This window comes from Thunnus maccoyii, chromosome 1 (genome assembly GCF_910596095.1).
Source record: "Thunnus maccoyii chromosome 1, fThuMac1.1, whole genome shotgun sequence".
Classification (NCBI taxonomy): Eukaryota; Metazoa; Chordata; class Actinopteri; order Scombriformes; family Scombridae; genus Thunnus; species Thunnus maccoyii.
The window spans coordinates 15,108,577-15,129,825 of NC_056533.1; the positions used below are offsets into that span (position 1 = coordinate 15,108,577).

The window sequence follows — 21,249 nt, forward strand, 5'->3', positions numbered from 1 at the left end:
CTAATAACATTTCTTGAATGTTGCTAATTAAGAGTCCACAATGGAAGTAAAGCTAAAGCTATGAAACCGTCTTCTCTAAGTTGATACATGACAATACATACATGAGATATGTTATGAATTAGTTACATATATATGTGGCCACAGATAGAAAGAATTTTATCTCAGATATATTGTTCAATATTTTTCACTTTATACAATGACTTTATTTAAATTTGTCTCTACAAAACACAAAATCTTAGTTATTAGTTATTAGTTAGTTGTCTTTATTCTCATTCTCATTGTGGGGGACCTCAGCGGGATGGAAGGGACCCCAGGTGCTACTTGACCCAGGTGCTAGTTTTCAGATACACAATATGCTGGTAGAAATAAAAAGAAGGTTGAGTATAATAGGACAGAGTTTTTTAAGCAGTAAATCATTGTTATTCTCAGCAGGTCACTCATACAGTGTTTTTCCTAGGCAAGTTTTAAAAAAATGATGTATTATGTTCTTCTTTGAAGTAAAGGAGCCCGTCAAAGTGGAAGGTTGTGTTGTCATGAATGCCAATCTCTTTGAGGCGAGGACGCTGGTCATCTATGTCTGTCAATCAGTTTGTGTGGGATGTTTGTGGAGAAGGATAGTTTGTTGGAGTTATTTCACAGATCCGAGACTCATCATCAGTTATGGTAGTAAAAATGTTGTTTGTTATTAATCATTAATCATCATAAAGCATATAGGAGTAGCAAAACTAGATCCCAGCCAGGATTAATGAGGTATACACTATACTCTTCATCATTAATAGATGTCTTTTAAATAAAACATCGGAATATATCAAGTTTACTTGCAGAGATGTTTACTCTATTATTTGATTGTAATATGATAAATAACCATTACACATTACACGTATTAATAACTCCAGACTAAAGAGGTCCAGATTTTTTCTTACTTTTCATCAATATAATGTATTTTGGCAACACATCCACATAATTCAACAACCAAAAAGGTAGATTATACCATATGACCCACAGGAGCATTTTCTAATATGCCACCTCTATTCATGCTTTCCAAAACCATTATAAATCACGGTAACACTTAATACAGCTCGAGTTTTACAGTGTAAATTCCCATCATTTACCATGTAATTTCCAGGAACTTATGGTGTAACTTCCTTGTATGAATCAGTATATACACATATGGATGGAGTGAAATAAAAACAAATGCTTTTGCCCTTTGCTCATGGCAGTTGTGACAATCATTTTTTATGCATGTGAGTTTGGCAGGCAAGCTTCACCCACACTCCAGGGATGTATTATGCTTATGTCTTCTACTTCATTGTATGAATTTGAATAAGTACAAGTCGGGAAATTGGTCTATACTTTTGAAAATTAGCTTCTAGCAGGCATGTTTGTCCGGTAGCTCATATGGGCAGGCTGGAGTAGAAAGCAAACTCACCTCTCTCAAGTGCACAGCTATGGAAGGCAATACAGTTAGGTAATAATACACATAGTGTAGGTTGAATTACACAATATCAAGGTATGCAGGAAGTTATAAAAATGTTTTTATTCTATAATTACACAGAAACCATAAGGTATGTGCTGTTCTCCCATTCTTACTGGATAATTAAACAGAAACAAATGATCACAGTAAACACTGTCAAACATTACAGGACCTATGCCCATCTGATGTTAAAATAAGGGAACCAAGTAAAGCATATATATAATCAATGCTGTTATGTAACAATAGTGTGCTAGTGTGTTTTAGACTTCACTATACCGTAATACACGTCAATAGTTGTGATTACTGTTGGATCTAGCTTCAGAAGGGGAAAACTTTGGTGCCCCCCCCTACAATGCAGGTACAACCCTAAAAGATTTCACATTGCAGCTCAAAAGATTTGCAGACTCCTGCCCTGAGCTGAAGGACAAAATAAACAGACTGAAAAGAAGTAATGAACTCCTCCCACTGAAGTGGCGATATAGAACATAAGAACAAAGTTCCTGAAAATTGTTTTTGTTTGTTTGTTTGTTTTGTTTTATTGCTACATTTACAATTCAAACATTTTAGTGACAACAGGAAACTGTTGTCACTATCCGCTCCTCAGTCATTCTCCTCCAGTCCACCAGAGACCCTCAGCCTTTTCTCCCCATCATGTTAAGACTGGACTGTGTTGGAGAAGGCTGATTTGAGTTGTATCTTTGAAAGACTATCTGGCATGATATTAGTTAAGTTGCCTTTACTAGTTAGTCTGTCTTTGTTTTCATTCCAGTCTGTACTCACACAGCTTATACTCAGTCTCAGCTATTTAGGGGTTTTTTTGGTTTTCTGTTTATTACAGATAAGAGAGGTTGTAGTGTTGCTTGTGTATTTGAGTTGTATTCATATGTATTCTGTGGCGGTTCTATGCATGTCAGTTTATTGTGAAGAGGATTGTGTTTTCTGGGTTTTGGGTTTTCTGCTGTGTATTTTCCCTCCATCACCCATCTACGCACCTGCCCTGTATCAGCCTCGTTAGCCCTGCCCTGCTCCCTGTGTTTCTCCCAGCCAATTGGCTCCCTGTCTGTTCTCCTGTCTCGTCATCTCACTCCCCTTTCCTCAGCTTCTCTGCCCATCTCCCCACCTGCACCTCATCTCCTCGTTAGTTCAGTTTGTATTTTAGCCCTGGTGTTCAGTCCAGCCTTTGTTGGATCCTTTGTTCAGTTTGTTCAGCTTTATTCAGTTTAGCTCTGCTTGCACTAAAGCCTTAATAAAGAATTTGTTCTTCAGCCTCGCTCAGCCTGAACTCTCTTGCATTTGGGTCCATATCTGCTGTTCTTCATGACACTTATTTTGTTCCTGTTGTTTTTTTACTATAATGAATCATTCTATAACTACATTTTGATTTTGATCCTTATTTCTTAGTTAAGATAATAGATTAGTTAAGAGTTAAGATATTCAGCCTGCCCATTATGAGCTGCTGCAGTGCTGGAACAACATGCCTGCTTGGAGCTAATTTTCAAAAGTATAGACCCATTTCTCGACTCGTTCTTATTCAAATTCATACAATGAAGTAGAAGACATAAGCATAATTAATCCCTGGAGTGTGGGTGAAGCTTGCCTGCCAAACTCACATGCACAAAAAATGATTGTCACAACTGCTATAGACAAAGGGCAAAAGCATTTGTTTTTACTGCACTTCATCCTTATACGTATATACTGATTAATGCAAGGAAGTTACAACGTAAGGTCCAGGATATTACACGGTAAATGTCGAAAAGTTACATACTAAATCCTTAATTGTTACTTCCTTGTTCCTCACTGTCTTATTTTCTTCCACTCTACCTACATTTAAGTACCAGTGGGAACCGGTAAGTATTTTATATGTACAGATTCATACAAGGAAGTTACACCATAAGTTCCAGGAAATTACATGGTAAATGATGGAAAGTTACGCTGTAAAACACAGACTGTATTATAAAGTGTTACACAAATCACTGTTAAAAAGAAATTATGTTTTATGGTGTGACAACGCTGTGGTTAAGGTCTGGTTAGGTTTAAGCACATAAACCACTTGGTTAGGGAAAGAACATGGGTTGGGTTAAAATAATCACTTGAAATGTGATGTGGGTTAAAGTTACTACTTCCTTAAAGTTAGGCAACCTTTGTTGTCATGGCAACAAACACCACAATAATCGTAGTTACAGTTTTTAAAAAACCGTTCTGACTCGTGGTTGGAAACATAATAGTCACAGCAAAGTCCACTTTTTGCCATCTATCTATTTAACCATCTACCCAACCCGCCACCTCCAAATATGGAAATTTGTCACCTTATAGAGACGTCATCTGAACTGCGTCACTTCTCAGGGTCATAATTACTATGACAACTAGATGGCGTCTGTCACACAAACTTAACTATAGGTCATTTTTGGCTACTGAACTTAAGACCTATACTGTCATTTTTCTTGGGAGCTCAGGCTCATGTGCAAAATAAGCACACCATCTGCTGTTTACATAAAGTATGTTCTGCTTCACAATGAGATAATAGACCCCTGCCATAAGTGTCTAAAATCAAATGCCAGAATGAGGAGGCAGATGCTCAACAGTGAGTAATGTTACAGTGCTAATGCACTGAGAAAAAACCTCTAACGTACATAACATGCACTTCTAACCTCTGCGGTCATTTCCAGCTTTTTGCATCTCTCATGCCATTCAATTAAAGATACATTCATTTTTAATCTTTGGTCAAGTTTTTGTGCCTGTGTTGTTTGGAATTTAACCTTCAAGCTGGGATTCAGCTAAAATATACAGTAGGCTACTGTATTTAATATATTTGTTGTTATAATCGGAATTAGGAAGTTTATGTGATCCTGTAAAGCTCTCTCGAATCAACTTGTTCTCCATAGATCCATGCCTGTTTACACCCTAATTTGATTTCAGATGATGATGATGATGGTGATAGCATATGTTTATATATGATACCAGTCAAAAACACCAGTCAAACAAATTCTTCATAAACAGTAGTTGTTTATAGTTCAGTAACAGAAATAGAGAAACAGATTGGTAGACATACAGTATATTTTAGTTCACAATGACTCACTGGCACATACAGTATACTGTCTAATGTCAAGTGAATTGCATCATCCTAATAAAAGAAATCCTCACTACATGTAGAGGTTTGGAGTTTTCTTTTAGTCACCCATCTCATGAGACGTTCTGGTGATGAAAACATTTTCTAATCTACTCATCTTTTAGGCCCATAAAAGGGGCATTGAGTTTGGTTTCACACAGAATGAAGAGGAAACGACTCACGCAAGCTGTGGAAATCTCTAAAAGAGTTAGGATATAGCAAATGACTAAAAACCAAAGTAAAAACTATAATCTGGATATTAATGCTTGTTACATCAGTTAAAAGTGAAGTGGAGGAATGTTTGAACTCATACTTTACATCAGTTGCAAACAGCCTGGTAAAGGATCTCCCTTGTCCTTCAAGTCTTCATGGAGAAAAGCAGGTAGAGCTTTTATTCTCAACAAGGACTTCAAGCTGACTAGTTTTCTTTTAACAGAGTAACAGAGAATACAGTCCTGAATGAGCCTGAATGAGCCTGAATGAATTGAATTACAATAAAGCAACAAGTTTATATAATATATCTGCCAGGTTCCTAAAGGATGCAGCAGAGTGTATTACAACTGCTGTAGCCCATTTAATCAATCTCTCTACAGAAGAAGGGAAGGTACCCTCAGATGTCAAGAGTGCAAGAGTCATTCCTCTCTATAAGAAAGGTATTTGTTTGAGAAAGGAGATTATAGACCAGTTTCAATTTTAAGTGTTCTTTCCAAGGTCATTGAAAAGATAATACATGAACAGATAAATACATATTTATTGAGTCACAACATATTATTTGTACTAAGGTCAGGTTTCAGAAAAACCCATTCCACCAGAGTCTGCCCTTTATTTATTTAACAGACTGCATCAGAAAGGAGGTTGATGCTGGCAATTTCTGTGGAATGGTCATGTTAGACCTTCAAAAGGCCTTTGATACTGTAGATCATGGTATCCTGCTGTTTAAGCTAAAGGCCATGGGGTTTAGCAAGTTGACCATAAAATGGGTCAGTTCTTACCTCTCTAGAAGGACACAGATTATTGATGTCAATGGGACATTTTCCAAAGCTGAATCTATCAGTTGTGGGTTCCCTCAATGGAGTGTCCTAGGGCCATTTTTTTAAATTATATATTAATGACATGAAAGATGGCTGTTCACCTAACCTTTTTCTCTATGTGCATGATTCAGCTATTTCTGTGTCTCATAAAGATTTAACAAGTGTGGAAAAGTCTTTGAGTGAGGAGCTTCAAAAGTTTGGGACATGGCTGTCTGATAACAAGCTGTCTCTTCACCTAAGGAAAACAGAGCCCATTCTTTTTGGACCACAGAGATGAATGTAAAGGTATGAGAGACTGTTATTATAGCTAAGGATACAGTGAACTATTTAGGATGTACATAAACATCTATCAGGGGAGGCCATTTCTATGAAAACCCTCACTGACAAAAGACAAAATTCTTGGCAAGAAAAACAGGGTTGTTGGATAGATCAATACTAAAGACATTAGCTGGAGCATTAGTTCAATGCCACTTTGACTATGCTGCCACCTCCTGGTTTAATAGTACACCACAGTGCATCAAAAATAAACTATATACTATCCAAGACAAGTTAATCAGGGTTGTGTTAAAGTTACCCCCCGTACACATCTTGATTCAGCATATTTTCGACAACTTAATTGGCTTCTAGTTGAAAAAAAAGCGTCACACAAATCAAATTGAGACGTACCCATAAATTTGTTCATAATGACGTCTCCAAATATCTGTCAAACTACTTTAACCACCTCAGAGATAATCCCAAGATTTAGATTCAGGAGTTCAATGGGCTAAAATACCTTTTTATACCCAGCTGCAACTGAATGGAATAAACTTCCAGTATCACTGAAACTCACTGAAGCAGAGAGGAATTTTAAGCAGGAGGTGAAGCAATGAGTAGCAAATAGTCTCTCAGAATAGGGACTTTGGTCCTTGCACAAATTAACTCAGAGTTGTTTGTTTATGTTATTTCTGTTGTTATTTAAATGGATATTGTATTTGGCACCTTGCCCCCAACAATAGATCACAATGGAAATAAGCCTGTGGGCTTTATTGTGTAATTTAATCCTCGACAGTTTGTAAGTGTGATAATTAATAATAGTAATATGTGATAATTGTCTCCAGGTGAAGCAGTATTATGTGTGTTTTATGATTGTCAAATGAACAATCTAATAATCTATCAATCTAGAAAAGGCCCAGCACGATGTGAGGGCTGCTTGCAATTATATGGATTCTCAGCTCACCCAAGGTTAAGTATATCTTGTGGTTTTAATGTATGAGATTACCTGACACTTTAACAGTGTCAAAGGAGGCATATTTATACAATTAAGAAATATTTAATGCGTTGTTCTATTGTTTGTGAATTCCATTCACTTGTATTGGCACCATTAGGATGTGTAATAACATGGACAGATGTCTGTTGATGATCCCCACTTGCAATGCCTAAAATTCAAATAGACAGGGACGTTTTATCCCAGCGGGCTACGAGCTGGAGAGTGAGTTTTAAAAGTCCAATCTCTCAGTGCCTTAAATGACTGTTACAGTGATTGATCAGTTGTTGGAACTGACAGCCAATACCATCAACCTCACAGCAGATATATGATGTTCATTCTACTCAATGGGGAACTAAATATCTTATTTAGTGCTCTATTAAATGAGTGTTCACTCATATAGTTTAATGTGTTTTCTGTGGATGTAAATGAATCCGGCTTTATTATGTTTTGTAGTGTTGTGCTTGTTGTTCCTTGCATGTAAAATTGTGTTCACAATTTTAATGATGTAAAAAAGTAAATAATTTTGAATTATTTTAACACTCATTCACCAGCATAAGCCTTATGATTGATTTTAGGTCAAAGAAACAGGTTTTGAAAGGACAATATATTGCAACATATACAAATAATTCTATTTTCAAGTAATATCAGTTCTAATATGTTATACATCTCATGTAAGTCATTTTTGGACAGTATTAGCACCCAAATTTTGGGAGCATGCCTGCTCTTTCCCTTTCTAATAGCAATTGCACCTCGATCTCCATCATTTGAGGCTTTAGCTTGGCTTTGACTCCTCCTGTTCAGACAGACCACACAATGAGGTAAACCTCATTCTCTATATCATAAAAGACTGGGGTTAGTATTATGTGTTTTTAGGTTTGCATTCATGAGTTGATTAATTGTGGCACTAAGGAATTTTTAATACCTTTTGTGCATGGATTGCAATGTGATTAATGGATTATTAATGTGAAATGATTCATTAAATTTCGTCCAAAGCTTATTACATGACCCCTGACAGATTAAATCACTCGGTTTTAAAATTACTTCTTTATGTAAATTAAATCAAATTAATCTAATTAAAGGTAATCAATTTATGTTTTCCTGAAGTGGCAAAGACAATGAGGCATTAAAGGATAAGGCTGGTGATATTCTATATTTTTCCTACTGTTAGGTAATGTCTGCGTAGTCAAAGCCTGACAGAGCCTATTCCTCTGTACTAGACCTCCACTGTTGTCCAAAAACTATTACAGAAACACATCAGTGAGCCACACTATATGTTGCTTTATTGAACATGGGTAGTGTAGTTTATTTTAAGTTAATCCCACACCATAATGCTGCTATACCCCCGCACCTCATCTGCAGCTAAAAAAAAAAAAGTCCCTCAACAAAAGCACTATTTGCTTAATTTACATTTATTTAAAACTACCAAAAACTAAAACCAAGGCTTTTTTTAAAAAATACTTGGAGTTTCTGACACTGACCATGAAATTGCATCAATTTCTGTCATCTGTCTACTTCACTCTATATAATGAAGGAAGAAAATGTCCAAAACATTTTTAAAAAGCCTTAAAAGGTTTTTAAATAATTATGTATTAGGAACAAATAGGCTACATTGTGCTACAGACAGGGAAGTCAGAAAGTAAAAGAGTGATTTTTGTCTTTATCGATTTTTATCGATTTTTCGATAAAAAACACAGAATGATATCAGTCTTATTCATATAGAGTTAAACAGGTTGCATCTTACATAAAAATCATGTCATAGTCATGGTTATGAATGCCATATACTATGTTAGATGTTTGTTTATTTCATTTTTGTCTTGTCTCTAAGTCTGATCTGACAATTAAATCTCCCATTATATCCTGCTGGCTTTAAAAAAATAATAATTTTTGTGCATTTTTTGCATCTTTTTCCTCCATTATTTTTGTTTTCTCTCTTTGGCTCTTTCACTCCCGCTCATCTCTTGCCACAACATTTCTGCCAAAGGACTCTGGCATGGCTGCTAATTTCCAATTCAGCCTGGAACAACAGAATATCAAAGAGCCGGCCAGGAAGTCAGCACTGTGGGGAAACCACCACACAGGGAGAAATCAAAAAATCTGATTTTTTCTAAAAGTGAAATAGATTGTTGAAGGATGAAACATAGCTGAAAGGTGAAAGATGTGTATGCGTATGCATTTGGATGTGTTTCAAATTTAAGTGCATGTCTTTTTCAAGGTGTGTGTGGTTGTGGGAAAGCAGCAGTAGGGGTTAGGAATGTATCTGCCCCTGTGACTGATAAGAAACAAGTGACTTCCACTGACATCTTGCTGCTGACCAGTGGTGCTACAAAGTTATGAGATAGTACTCGGACACACTTACATATGCACTCTCAGAACACACACACACAAGCCTTTGCCAATTAGAGTTGCTGCTGTGAGATTACATCTCCCTGTGATCTGTGAAAAAAGTGACATCCTGGTAAACAAAAATTACAAATGCTACACTGTCACACAACAACAAACAGATGACACATATGAAAAACCAAACAAGCATCTACAAATTACTCATGGTCTCTGTTTAGGAGTGATTTTTTTTCTCTCATTAACAGTCATTGTTCAAGTGATTATTGAGCAGGGACAGATGGTAGAGAGGGATGAGGGCAGAATTAATAAAAGATTGGAGGACTGCACAGAGAATTGATGTGAGATAGGAAGGAGAGAGAGTTGATGAGAGAAAGAAAAAGAGAGTTCAGTGAAAGCATGTGGGTTGATAATGAATGTAATTTACATTTAGATGATATGTGGTCATCCCTGAATTTGCTAACTCTGATTGCATACACCAGTGTTGTTTGAAGAGATGCTCAAAACAGGACGTTGAGCAGAGCTGAGCACTGAGAGGAACATACTGTACCTGCACATCAGGACTGCATACAGCATCATCTTAAAATGCTGCATGCTTAATTATACTGAATACCATTTAACTGAATACATTTCTTTCAAATTAACAAGTACATTTCAAAATATATTGTCTAAACCATGTATATTAAAGATTTTCAATTAGTCTCGTCCAGTATTGTCCAGGTTTTGAGATCAGTCACTCCACCCCAATGCAATAGTGAGGTGAATATCACTGAGGACAGTTTTTATATGGACTGTTACTTTATATTTCCATGGAAATTGTTGATTAAGCTTTGACCTCTTCTGTGCTTGGCACTGGTTTCTGGAAAGAGATGTTGCTGTTGATTTTTTTTTAATCCTGTTAGCACCACAAATTATTGTATTCAACTCATTTGTGGAGATGGAAGCAAAATTTAAGGACGTGTGTCTCTTGGAGACTATGTCCTGTCTTGGATTTTTAGTGAGTGACCTGTTTTGGCTCGTAAATTTCACCAGATGGTGGTCTTGTACTGTAGCTGCAAATTGTTTGGCTCTGCAGGATTTTCTTATTTTTTAAGAGAAAAATGTAAAAATGGGAAGGTAACATTTTAAAATGTATGACAAGTCATTTACTACATGTTTTGGACTGTATGATGCAGAGGTAAATCCGGATTATGATCTGTTATATTACATCCATTTTGACAAAGATAACTTGTATTGAAACATAACACTGACTTCTGAAAGCACGAAATACTTTTGTGACTCTGCTAGACTTCTACTGTTTAAACCCACTAAATCACTCAGACATGTTGCAGTGTTGCAAATAGAAATTATTGATTTGACAATAATTCCCCATTGAACCCCTTATAAAAAATACTGTTCTACCATACTGTTTGTAACTTTGTATGTGATACTGAGTTGTATCTTTAACCTTGAATATTGTAATATGTGATTACCGAGATGATCCTGATTATTGGTTTTATATAACACCACTGTACAGTACAATGTAGTCAGTTTTCTCCATGAGTGCTGAAAGGTCTGCGTATCAACACAAACACGTGTAACTTATCTGAAAACTAGTTTATTAAAGACAAAGAGCGGGTGTGACACAAATCTTCATTCAAAGGATGCATTCAGAATTCAGAAGCTAGTTATCAGTTACTACAAAAAATAACCTGTAAAGGAAAGAAACAAGGTTTTAAAAGATATTTTAGCTTTTTATTAACAACAAATCCCTGGAGAGACTAAAGCCAACAATTCATTTATTTAAGTAGCAGCTATTTTCTGTATCATTTGTGCGTCAATGTTCATCATGTGGCTACACAGACAGAACTCGTTAGAAGGTTAGATTTATGAAATTATTTTTCCTTGATCATTTTAAATAATATAATAATTTAAAAAAGAAACAATGTTATTGTTGTCCTAAACAAAGATCTACCCAAAGCAGTTTAAAGAACTCTTTGTGGATGAAATATCAGGCTTTAGGGAAAACATGACATGTGTTTCTGTAACACTGTGCAAAGTTGCAGACTTTGTGGAGACTTTTCCACTTGGATCTCTGGATGATGGCAGACTGTCTGTGATAAGGACATCTGGGGAAGAAGATAGACAGAGAGAATAACAGTTAATAACTTCAGCAACCCTGGTGAACACATGGAGTATTGATCAGTATGGTAGTTCAGATAAGAATATAGAATAAATGTCTATTTATCTTTTTAAATGAGAGGGTTCACAGAGCTGCTGCCTCATCTCATCTCGTCTGGTCTTTGTTTCCTCTCCTCTCCTTAAAAGACAAATGGCAGAAAAAGGGAGATAATAGCTAATAAACAATGAGAAGAACTATTCATCTGCATATGAATTGTGATAAATATTAACAGAAAAATGTATATTTATCTTTTCAAATGAGAGAGATTGCAGCACATGATGTTTTCCTCTCCCCTCGACTCGTCTCGTGTCGACTCCTTTCTTCTTCTCTTTCTAAAGGACAAATGTCAGATAAAGTGAAAATAACTTCAACAGTTAGATAAACAGAATAACTACTGATCAGTATAGAAACTCTGATAAAAACATAGAATACATGTTTATTTATCTTTTTAAATAAGAGGGTTCACAATGCACGGTGTCTCCTCTCTTTGCCGCTTGTCTCATCTGGTCTTTGACTTGTTTCATCCTCATGTCTCCCTCTCCTCTCTCTAAAAGACAAATGACAGACAAGGAAAAATAACACTTAATAAATTCAGCAACAAAAGAACTATTTATCAGTACAGAAATTCTGAAAATGAGATAATAAATGTATATTTATCTTTTTTCATGAGAGGTTTCACTATGCATGATATCTCCTCTCCACTTGTCTTCTTCTTGAGTCCTCGTGTTGTTAGCTCTCCTCTCTCTAAAAGACAAAAGGCAGATAAGGGGAATAACAGTTCAGCAATGACATTAACAGAAGACATATTGATTGGTATAGAAATTCTGATTAAAACATAGAATAAATGTATATTTATCTTTTTATATGAGACGGTTCACAATGCATGCTGTCTCCTCTCTCTGCTTGTCTGATCTGGTCTTTTGTTTCTTCTTCTCCGTTCTAAAAGACAAATGGCAGAAAATGGGAAATAATAGTTAATGAACAACTCCAGCAACCAGAGGAACTATTCATCTGTAGAAGATAATGACATAGAAAAAAAATCATATTTATCTTTTTGAAGGAGAACAATCACAAAACACTGTCTCCTTGTTTCCTCGTCTCATCTCGACTCCTCTCTTCTCTCTAAAAGACAAATGGCACATAAGGGAGAATAGTTACTAACCTCAGAACAACAGAAATCAACAATCAAATAAATGTATATTTGTCATTTGAAATGAGGGTTTGTAGTGCAGGGCGTTGCATCCTCTTCTCTTGTCTCTTCTCGTCTTGCTTCTTTTCTCTTAAAGACAACTGGCAGATAAGGGAGGATAACAGTTAATACCTTCAAATGTTTGTAATATCATTTATATGTAGTATTTAGAAGGGGCTACCACACTACAAGCAGATTTTTTGTAAAGGATTACTTACCAATTTGTTGACTTTTGGTGATGTGTAAAAGCAAAGTCCATCTTCCTTCACAGGTCAGAATGTCACAGCCAAGTGTTTTCACCCTTTCCACTGCTGGTTGCTCCAGTTAACTGGGAGACAAGCAGGTGGTGGGTTCATATCTTCACTGGCCTCTTGCTGTTCCTGTCATCATGGGATTCTCCTATTGACTTGTCCTTCCTTGTCCACCTGCCTGTTTTGGTGGATAACAGCAGCGTTGCCAGTTTTGTCACTGTCCCTACAGCCATAATAATCCCCGTTGTGACTGGCCTTCTCATTCCCAGTTTAGGCTTAAATTTGAAGCTTGATTTTAACTGGTGAGGAGTCAGCCCCATTATATAAAGTGGAATGTATTTCTGGTTCCAGAAAACACATCCAAGGATATTAATGGCTTTAGAGGACAAGAAGAAAATCCATCTAAACCGCTTTTGCTGTTGAAGGTCACAGGTGGACTGGTGCCCGTCTACACACACTGGGCAAGAGGTGTAGGAAAATCCTGGATGAGTTTCCAACTCATCTTGCATGGAAAAAATACAATCAAAATGTCCTGAGTCCTCTTTGAAGAGAGCTCATACAATCAATCATAGTTCCCACCGTGTTGGATGCACAGGCCAGCATAAAGAAATAAAGAAAGGTGCAGGACGCACCACAAACACTGACCTATGTACCACACCAGTGATGAACCAACTATATACAAACTATATACAAATGTACAATAGAAGCCTATAGGTCTTCCGATCACAGTCTCAAGCGCTTCTTTGGTGCAGATAGGCTGCTCTCTTCCTCTGTCACCTTCCTCTTCCTCCGTGTGGAAGTCTTTGCACACTGTGCCGAGTTTTTGGTAAACTGACAGAGCGCTGACATCAGAACGTGGCCGTCGGTGCTGTAGTCGGTCACTCTCCAGCGGTTGGCCCTCTCAGTGCTATCGGAGCGGTAAACAGTGGAGATGACTCTGGTGAAAGTGCTGCCATCAAGATCCATGTTGCGGACACAGTTCCTGCGGTCTGCCTTCAGGGCTGCCATCGCCATCCTCTCAGGAAGAACTGGAGTCATCATAGTTGGAGGAGAAGAGCTGGAGTCTGCAGCTGGCACCATCACACCTGCTGGTGCGTCTGTTAAAGGAGATGGCGTGTTGTTCTCTCTCTGCTCCTGCTCAGTCTGGACAAAGGGTGTGACCGTCTGAACTGAACTCAGGTATCCTTTGAAGGGAATTACAGGGAAGCTCTTAGAACCGCTGATGAGGCTGTGATACATGCTGAGTATGGACTCCCTCATCGACTTGATGTTCGCAGCTCTCAGAGGTCGGTTTCTTAAGTTTGTAAGAAACAGTTGAAGGATTGGTCCTGGCCTTGGCAGGTTAGCTACATGGAAAAGAAAAAAAGAAAACAGTCACAGTCAGCTTGTCATTAAACAGCTTTCAATCCAGATTCAGATTCTCTATCAGCCCCACTTACAATAAAATGTTACTGTCAACGTCTGTTTCATTTCTATACTTTTATTAACACGACATTTAAAATCAGATTAAGAGATATAACTGCTGCTTTCACTGTTAGGCCTGAAATCATTTATTAGCTGCATTTTAATGAAAAACTTAAGTAGCCTAAAGCAAAAATGTATTTTTCTTGCACCATTACAAACACATGGACTAAAGAAGCCTACTGTTTAGAGACTTGAGTGATTAAGGTATAAGTTGTGTGTGTCTGACGAGTTGTAACTGCAGCACATGTCAAATTGTGATAAACTTACAAATCATCATTCATTTCATATCTCTCTCTGATTTATGGGCACAATATGGCAATAACGAGGGACTTAAGTGACCAACTAGGTCCCATTTGACTACATTTCTTGCATTTAGTCACATATATTCAACACTAATGTCCCTGTACTGTTGAGTTAGTGAAGAAAAAGTCTGAGCCAGTTGCATAAAGTAAGACCATAATCCGTAAATGCACTAAGGATATGGTCACAATTCTGCTACCATGTTCAAGTAAAAAATCATTATTATATATATTATAAACTGAGAGGCTTCGCTTCTCTAGTTGTAACTAACCAGTCAGGTCTGCACATAAATTATGAATATAACTTTTGTGATATTCAGCAACACTGATCTGATCTTTTCCTTTCCAAGGAAATCAAAAGCCAGATCTGACAACCAGGCTGTATCATATGCTTTAATAATAATTCATAATATCAATTTAGGTTTGGATGAAGTTGCACTTCTACTTGTTTGAATGGTTTGAATTTATGGGCTTTAAGGGATTTCAGCTCAATTATTCACATACAAAACCGGGCTGCATATTACACTGACGTCAGACGTCAGTCTAGCTAGTTCCAATACCTGACGTCGTTTCCATGGCGCACATATTAGACACAACTTTTGGCATTTTATGAAAAATGGCCCAGTCGCCATCTTTGTCCTATACTTTCAATGTTAACTCGACGACACTTATGTACCCCCCAAAAATGTATTTTATTACATTAATATTCACATATTTTCACCTGTCAAGTGCACACTCATGAAATGTCATCGTGTATAATAAATTTACACCTAAATAATATGTGTACAGCAGGTTTAATGGTTTAATTGAGGCCTGCTTGCTTTTACCATATCGTTCATCCACACGGAGGATGCCTAAAGTCAGCAGGTGTTTCTCTCGGTGTAAACCAGAGGAGGCCATGTTTTCCTCACTTCAACAGCTGCTTACTCAGCTTTCCACAGTTCAACAACTTCGTATTTTTACAGGTCAACAATTCACCACTTAGCGTCACAGTTTCAGCTCCTGTCAGCAGTTCAGGCGCAGAATGAAGTTGGAATAGTGGAATTTGGTTTTTATAGTGGCACGTCACCATGACAACCAGTGACGTAGTGACGTAACTTCAAACGAGTGTCTCGTAATTACAGAAACTAAATAATAAACATTTGACTTAATTTCTAATGAATTAGTTTAAATACTATAATTTAAATAGATTTAAAGCATAGTAATTATTTTTATTTTCTTTTATTATTTAAAATTTTATTTCTTTTTTTTTTTAGATTTAAGATTAAAGCCTGATTATATTAGATAATTAAAACGATTTGTCATTCAACAGACAAATATTATGATAATTGATTAGACAAATCATTTTGTCATTTGTTGGTTCCAGCTTCTCAAATGTGTGAATTTGGTGCTTTGTAAAGTGAAAACATTTGGCTTTTCGTCGGATAAAAAACACCGATTTGAAGATGTCACACTGGAGCTCTGAGAATTTGTGTTTATTTGGGGTTTTTGACATTTCATAGACTAAACAATGACTCGGTCATCGAAAAAATGATGGCAGATTAATGGACAATTAAAATAATCGTTAGTCGCAGACAGTACAGACAGTATCTCCACCCGGTTTTAAACACTAGACTAGATAACTTATTATAAGTATTATAAGTGTGGTAGGCTATTTTATGATTATTTCGGGCTTTCCTGACTGGTTTGCTCTGCTGACCAGTTCTGCTTCACAGTGAAGTTATAGCCGCTATTAACATACACACAGAGATAATAAAGATATTTAGAAATACAGAAATAAAAACACTCATATTTGTTGACATAAAAAGACATTTATTTTATATATAATTGATTTATGTATTAATTTCAGCTTTTATTCACGTATCTGTTTTCACTTGTTTATATATTGAATATTATTTGTTTATTCATTCATTTTCAGCATTTGTTTAAATATGTATTGATTTGTTCATTGATAGCATTAGTCACTTTTCGTCTTCCATAAGTGCACTTATGTTCTGTCATAAACATAACTTCAAAATAAGAAGTTGATACAACAATTTTTAAAATGTTAAAACAGATTTTTTTACAGAGGAAACAGTCAAATGAAAAGTCCCAACAGCTCTGATGGAGCTTAGGACTCATTTGGCCATTTTATTCCAAACGATTTGACTAGATAAACTTGAAATCTGAGTGACATTTTACCTCTCTGGCGTGTAATAAAATACAGTTATCCTGACTGATCCTGTTGCTATGTTGGCATAATTAATGATTATGAAAAATTAATGAGGTTACCGCTGCTGTGTCTGGTGCGTAAAATTGCGCAGAGCGCTTCTTTCTCAATTTGGAGACGCACATCGTTTCTGCTGTGATGGGCAGGCTACAGCTATTTAATACACTCAAAGGAAATAATCCTACATACAACAATGGAAACAGACACAACATCAATGCTGACGTTTCTGCAAAACCCGGATTTCACTGACATAAACTCCCTACCCTCCAACAAAATAGATTTTTATTTATTGATTGATTTTAATTTGTTGTCGATCTGTAGACAGACTGGTAGGTTTCACCTTAAATTGTTCATTTGTTCAAATGTTAATGTTCAAGAACTATTTTTGCTTTCCTATAAAATAAAAATAACGTAATAATGTCCCATCCTCAGAGATTTTATCATCCACTTAACATCTCGAAGATATCAGAATAAAAAAAAGGATTTGAAGTTTCAGCTAACTCAGCTCACTTTCCTAAGTCAGTTCAACTAAAATGTTCGGGGTACTTGAAATATCAAGTTTAACTGTGCCTGACTAATCAGTTCAATCAGAGTAATTCGGCCCCTGAAAAAATGCAAACGAAACCCCACACAGCCATCAAGGGCTGTCCACCTCCTACAGCGCCATGTGCCACAAGAAACTTTCATCTGGGAGGAAGAGCTAGCAAGGTTAGAGCAAACTTTTACCCTGCTTGTTTTTGTCAAAATGCTTGTTAAATTCAGATTTGAACAGGTAAACTATTTGAATGTTACACAGGGTTGTCAAAGTAAACCTTGCAGCAGCAGTTTTTAGTAACTTAAAAAGCCAAACATTGTTTATGGCTAATTTTACTTGTGTGATGTTTAGCTGTAACTAACTGTTAACATATGTTAGCTAAACTACGGTATGTGTGTAAAGGTGGTACTGGTGTTACACGTTTTTTGTGCATACACAGATTACATTACTTTACTTAGTTTTATTCATGTTTACTGTAGTATTTTTTCTTAATGATCTCAAACCCTTTACTCTATTTGTGAAAATGCAAAAAAGGGCAATTTCACTGCTTTTCTCCCATCCAGACCGCATTAGACCAGGTCCAGATCAAAAACCACTATATTTACACCTGTCAAATCTCAAAACAAATAGTTTGGTGTGAGCATTATTTTCTACAGTAAGTAGTCACTATAAATAAATGTATTTTTTCAATTTGTCAGGTTTTAAAAATGGAAAAGTTAAGAAGAGGGCAAAGACGTGGCTGTCCAGATTTATGGATGCAGGAGGAGAGGACAAGATAGTTGCTCAACTCTCAGGTTTTGGAAATCTTAAAAAAAAAATCTCTCGGAACAGCCCCATGTGGAAAACCTTGGCAAAGAAAATATTTAATGACAAGTCTGTAAAGAAAAAAAAAAGAAGTGCCTGTACAGTGTATGGTACAGTGACAGAAAGTTTATCAGAACAAGAGCACTGTTGAAGCAGAAGAAAAAGAATCTCTGCTTTTCAGAAGATTGAAAATGAGAATAATGATGATAAGAGGGAAAGTGACACTGAGGAAAAAGCATTGGAGGAAAGACCCCCAAAAAATGAGGATGAGGAGAACAGAGACACAAGGTCTGAGATTAGGGAGAGACACCAAGAAACGGGTCAAGTTGACACAGAAATGGATCAAGAAGGGACCACAGTGGACTCCAGTACTGCAGAAAACAGTACAGAGAGTGAAAGTCGCATCACAAGAGAGTATAGAAATACATGCCACAATGCAGGTAGTGTTGATGCTGAAGACGTCACTCAGACCAGGAACAGTTGCGAATGCAACACATTGCATTCTGGGAAGGAAGTTGTACATAATATATAGAATGAAGATGCAAAAAGTGCTATAAGTAGGAACAGTGAAAATGACACTAGGGTTAATGTTGATGATGGTGAATACATTATTTTGTGTTTGTAAACAGCCCAATAATCCTAGTGAGCCATATGCTCAGTGTGGTCTGTGCAAGGACTGGTTTCATCCCGTTTGTGTTGGCTACAAAAGTGTGGAAGACATTGCTGCCATATCTCCATGGTACTGTCCACCTTGTAGCATGGATGACAAGGCAACAGACTCTGCACAAAAGGACAAAATAAAGAGGAGGCTATCATTTGGAAGAGAACTACCTTGCTCCCAGCAGTTTTGTGTAAACCTGACAAGGGAGGAATGGTCTGCAATTAATCCGGACGATAGGGAAGGATACAGAGTGTTGAAGAAAGGTTGGACTGACATTATCAGCCATAAAATAGCTGTAAACAAATTTTGTGTACTTTCATTCAAAAGTAATAAAATAAAATGTATTAAGAGTCGAAAGGCTAAACGGCCTTATTGGAGGGGTATAGGCTGTACCAGCTATTTGCTCTCAATTGCTGAAGATCCTAACATTACAGAAGGTGATATAAATGTTCATGTCACAGTCCAGGGAGAGGTCTGGCATAGCTGTGATGAACAACACACACAACACTGTCGGAAACCTGATCGCCACAAACTTAAAGGAAAACTTGGAGAATTTACTCCCATGCTTGTTCACACAAAGCAGCTGGCCAATGCAGATGAAGATAAACTTTTAGCAGGAAATGTTCAGGATGTGAAGTCTGTCACAGTTCTTCAGAAGATATCAAGTGAGAAGAATCTTCGAAATCGCTTGGACAGGGATGTGTTCATGGAGTGCTTTGAACTGCAACAAAAGCAGGATGTGGAAAAACCTAGCTCCAAAATCAAGCACAGTAGTATCCAGTATATTGTGATGTCTCCGTTTGTTGTGCATTCCTATTCTGAGTCCCAGCTTCATGTTCTTCAAGATCTACAAAAGAATAAAAGTTGTTTGCTGTATTTGGATGCCACCGGCAGTGTAGTTGCAAGACCTCACCCATCCAGTCCACCAACACTCTACTATGCGCTTTGTATTCCATGTCACTCTACAACCAAATCTGTGGCTGAAATGCTAACATCTGATCAAATCACTGCAACAATCCTGCACTGGTTGACTTGCCTGCGTAGAGACTACTACAAGCTGTTTAAGAAACACTTTAAGCCCCAAAAAGTTGAAACTGATTTCAGTTGTGCCATGATCCACGCAGTAGTTCAGGCATTAAACATCATCAGTGTTCAGGAATACGTAAAGCTTTGCTTTCAGATGTGCATAGAGCAGCAGTCAGTGCAGCTGACAATAATCTACCTCTGCTGCTCACATGCTGAAGTTGATAAGCATGAAGTTGTCCAAGATGCAATGCAAAAAGGACACCAACAGTTTTTTATGTAGTGTTTTGCACTCCTGCAAAATGCAACAGCATTTGGTCAGATCTTGTCAATAGCAAAGTGTATGGTGCATGTTTTTTATCAAGGACTGACACTGAAGGGTGTCAGGAGCATCTCTCAGCACTGCAGTATGCCATACAGACACAGAGGACAGGCAATATCGAGTTCGAAAATGCAGATGAAGACAAAAAAATGGCTGTTTTTGAACACATGCAAAAAACTCTCATAAAGTCATCCCCTTTCTATGCTCCATTTGAAGGGGTTGTCAGGCAAGCACAGGAGGAAGCAGGGAAGGAGGATGACACAGAGGGAGCAGGACAGCCAAATCCTCACTATTGTGAGTCACTTGTTGACATGATTCTGCATTATGCAGGTACTCTTCCTCTTTGGACAGGTGTTCTGATGGCAAGTCTGGGCAAAACCCAGGACAGCAACGAGATTGTTGAGAACTGGTTCCGCACGACCAAAATAGTCATCTTAGCATCCAAATTACATGGAAGAGCAGGAGATTTTCTGCAGCTAACCCATGAGTTGTTGGCAGACCGAAGGGAACGGCATTCATGGCAAAACAGGTGCCTCTAATGAAAAACTCTAAAGACAAACAGCAACCTCAGGACCCAGAGACACTTCCCCTGTCGTAAGAGGAGACATGGAGGAAGAGAAAGTCAAAGTATTTCAGCTACCCTCCTCCAGCCAAAAAGGTCCAAGTGTTGTGTCAAATCGATGGAAGACGGTTGAAGAAAACACCAGATCAAAAACTGCTTTTTGATGATAAAAAAATCAGGAGTCAGAGGTCCAAGCAGCAAAGTGTTCTTTAATGCCGGCAATAAAGGAGAGCAAATTAGCGCATACAAGATGAACCAGGTCGCTCTGAAGGTTTTTTCCTTCAGGGCATAGTTTTTATACCCTTGGGTCGGCATAGGTCACACCTATCGTCCATCCTCCTTATTTTTGGCCAATTACACCATTATATTTTATCTTCGTCACTCGTTGTTGGTCAAAACTCTTCAAGACAGGTTTTGAGCTGTCGTGGATATGTACTGGCATATTCAATTCTATCTGGTTATGTCCAATTTTTTATATGAGTATTGGGGATCATTTTACACCATTATTGCCAAGTTGTCTTCTGGCCTTTATTTTTTTTATAAGTTATTCTAGTCACTTTACACCCTTATTTCTT

At 37.2% G+C, this 21,249-nt stretch overlaps 2 protein-coding genes and 1 long non-coding RNA gene across 7 annotated transcripts; 1 reads left to right on the forward strand and 2 right to left on the reverse strand.

Moving 5' to 3' along the window:
* Positions 1-10,771: 10,771 nt before the first annotated feature.
* Positions 10,772-12,270, reverse strand: LOC121894136. Of its 2 annotated transcripts, XR_006095488.1 has the most exons (3): positions 12,234-12,270; positions 11,788-12,099; positions 10,772-11,687 (listed from the first exon to the last, which is right to left on the reverse strand). It is a non-coding gene; the product is annotated as an uncharacterized LOC121894136 (long non-coding RNA). The 2 variants fall into 2 exon arrangements; XR_006095487.1 differs by lacking the exon at positions 12,234-12,270 and having other exon boundaries at positions 11,788-12,204.
* A 55-nt stretch (positions 12,271-12,325) lies between these two features.
* On the reverse strand, positions 12,326-15,598 carry LOC121894123. Of its 2 annotated transcripts, none has more exons than XM_042406495.1 (3): positions 15,386-15,598; positions 12,763-14,141; positions 12,326-12,645 (listed from the first exon to the last, which is right to left on the reverse strand). In XM_042406495.1, the coding sequence occupies exons 1-2, from the start codon at positions 15,456-15,458 to the stop codon at positions 13,519-13,521; spliced, it is 696 nt and encodes a 231-aa protein (XP_042262429.1). In that variant the 5' UTR covers positions 15,459-15,598; the 3' UTR covers positions 12,326-12,645; positions 12,763-13,518. The 2 variants fall into 2 exon arrangements, with proteins under 2 accessions (XP_042262429.1, XP_042262420.1); XM_042406486.1 differs by having other exon boundaries at positions 12,327-12,634.
* A 1,582-nt stretch (positions 15,599-17,180) lies between these two features.
* LOC121894086 (120.7 kDa protein in NOF-FB transposable element) lies at positions 17,181-20,665 on the forward strand. 3 transcript variants are annotated; one of them, XM_042406439.1, is made up of 3 exons: positions 17,181-17,475; positions 18,001-19,070; positions 19,104-20,665. In XM_042406439.1, exons 2-3 carry the CDS (start codon positions 18,679-18,681, stop codon positions 20,071-20,073), a joined length of 1,362 nt encoding a protein of 453 aa, XP_042262373.1. In that variant the 5' UTR covers positions 17,181-17,475; positions 18,001-18,678; the 3' UTR covers positions 20,074-20,665. The 3 variants fall into 3 exon arrangements, with proteins under 3 accessions (XP_042262373.1, XP_042262381.1, XP_042262364.1); XM_042406447.1 differs by having other exon boundaries at positions 18,001-18,732; positions 18,793-20,665; XM_042406430.1 differs by having other exon boundaries at positions 18,001-20,665.
* Positions 20,666-21,249: the final 584 nt, after the last annotated feature.

Coding starts and splice junctions, on each gene's coding strand:
- LOC121894086 (XM_042406430.1), top strand. CDS start 18,679: ATGACACTAGGGTTAATGTTGATGATGGTGAATACATTATTTTGTGTT.
- LOC121894123 (XM_042406495.1), bottom strand. CDS start 15,458: ATGGCCTCCTCTGGTTTACACCGAGAGAAACACCTGCTGACTTTAGGC. Junction 14,142..15,385: donor CCGTGTGGATGAACGATATG/GTAAAAGCAAGC, acceptor TTTTCCATGTAG/CTAACCTGCCAAGGCCAGGA.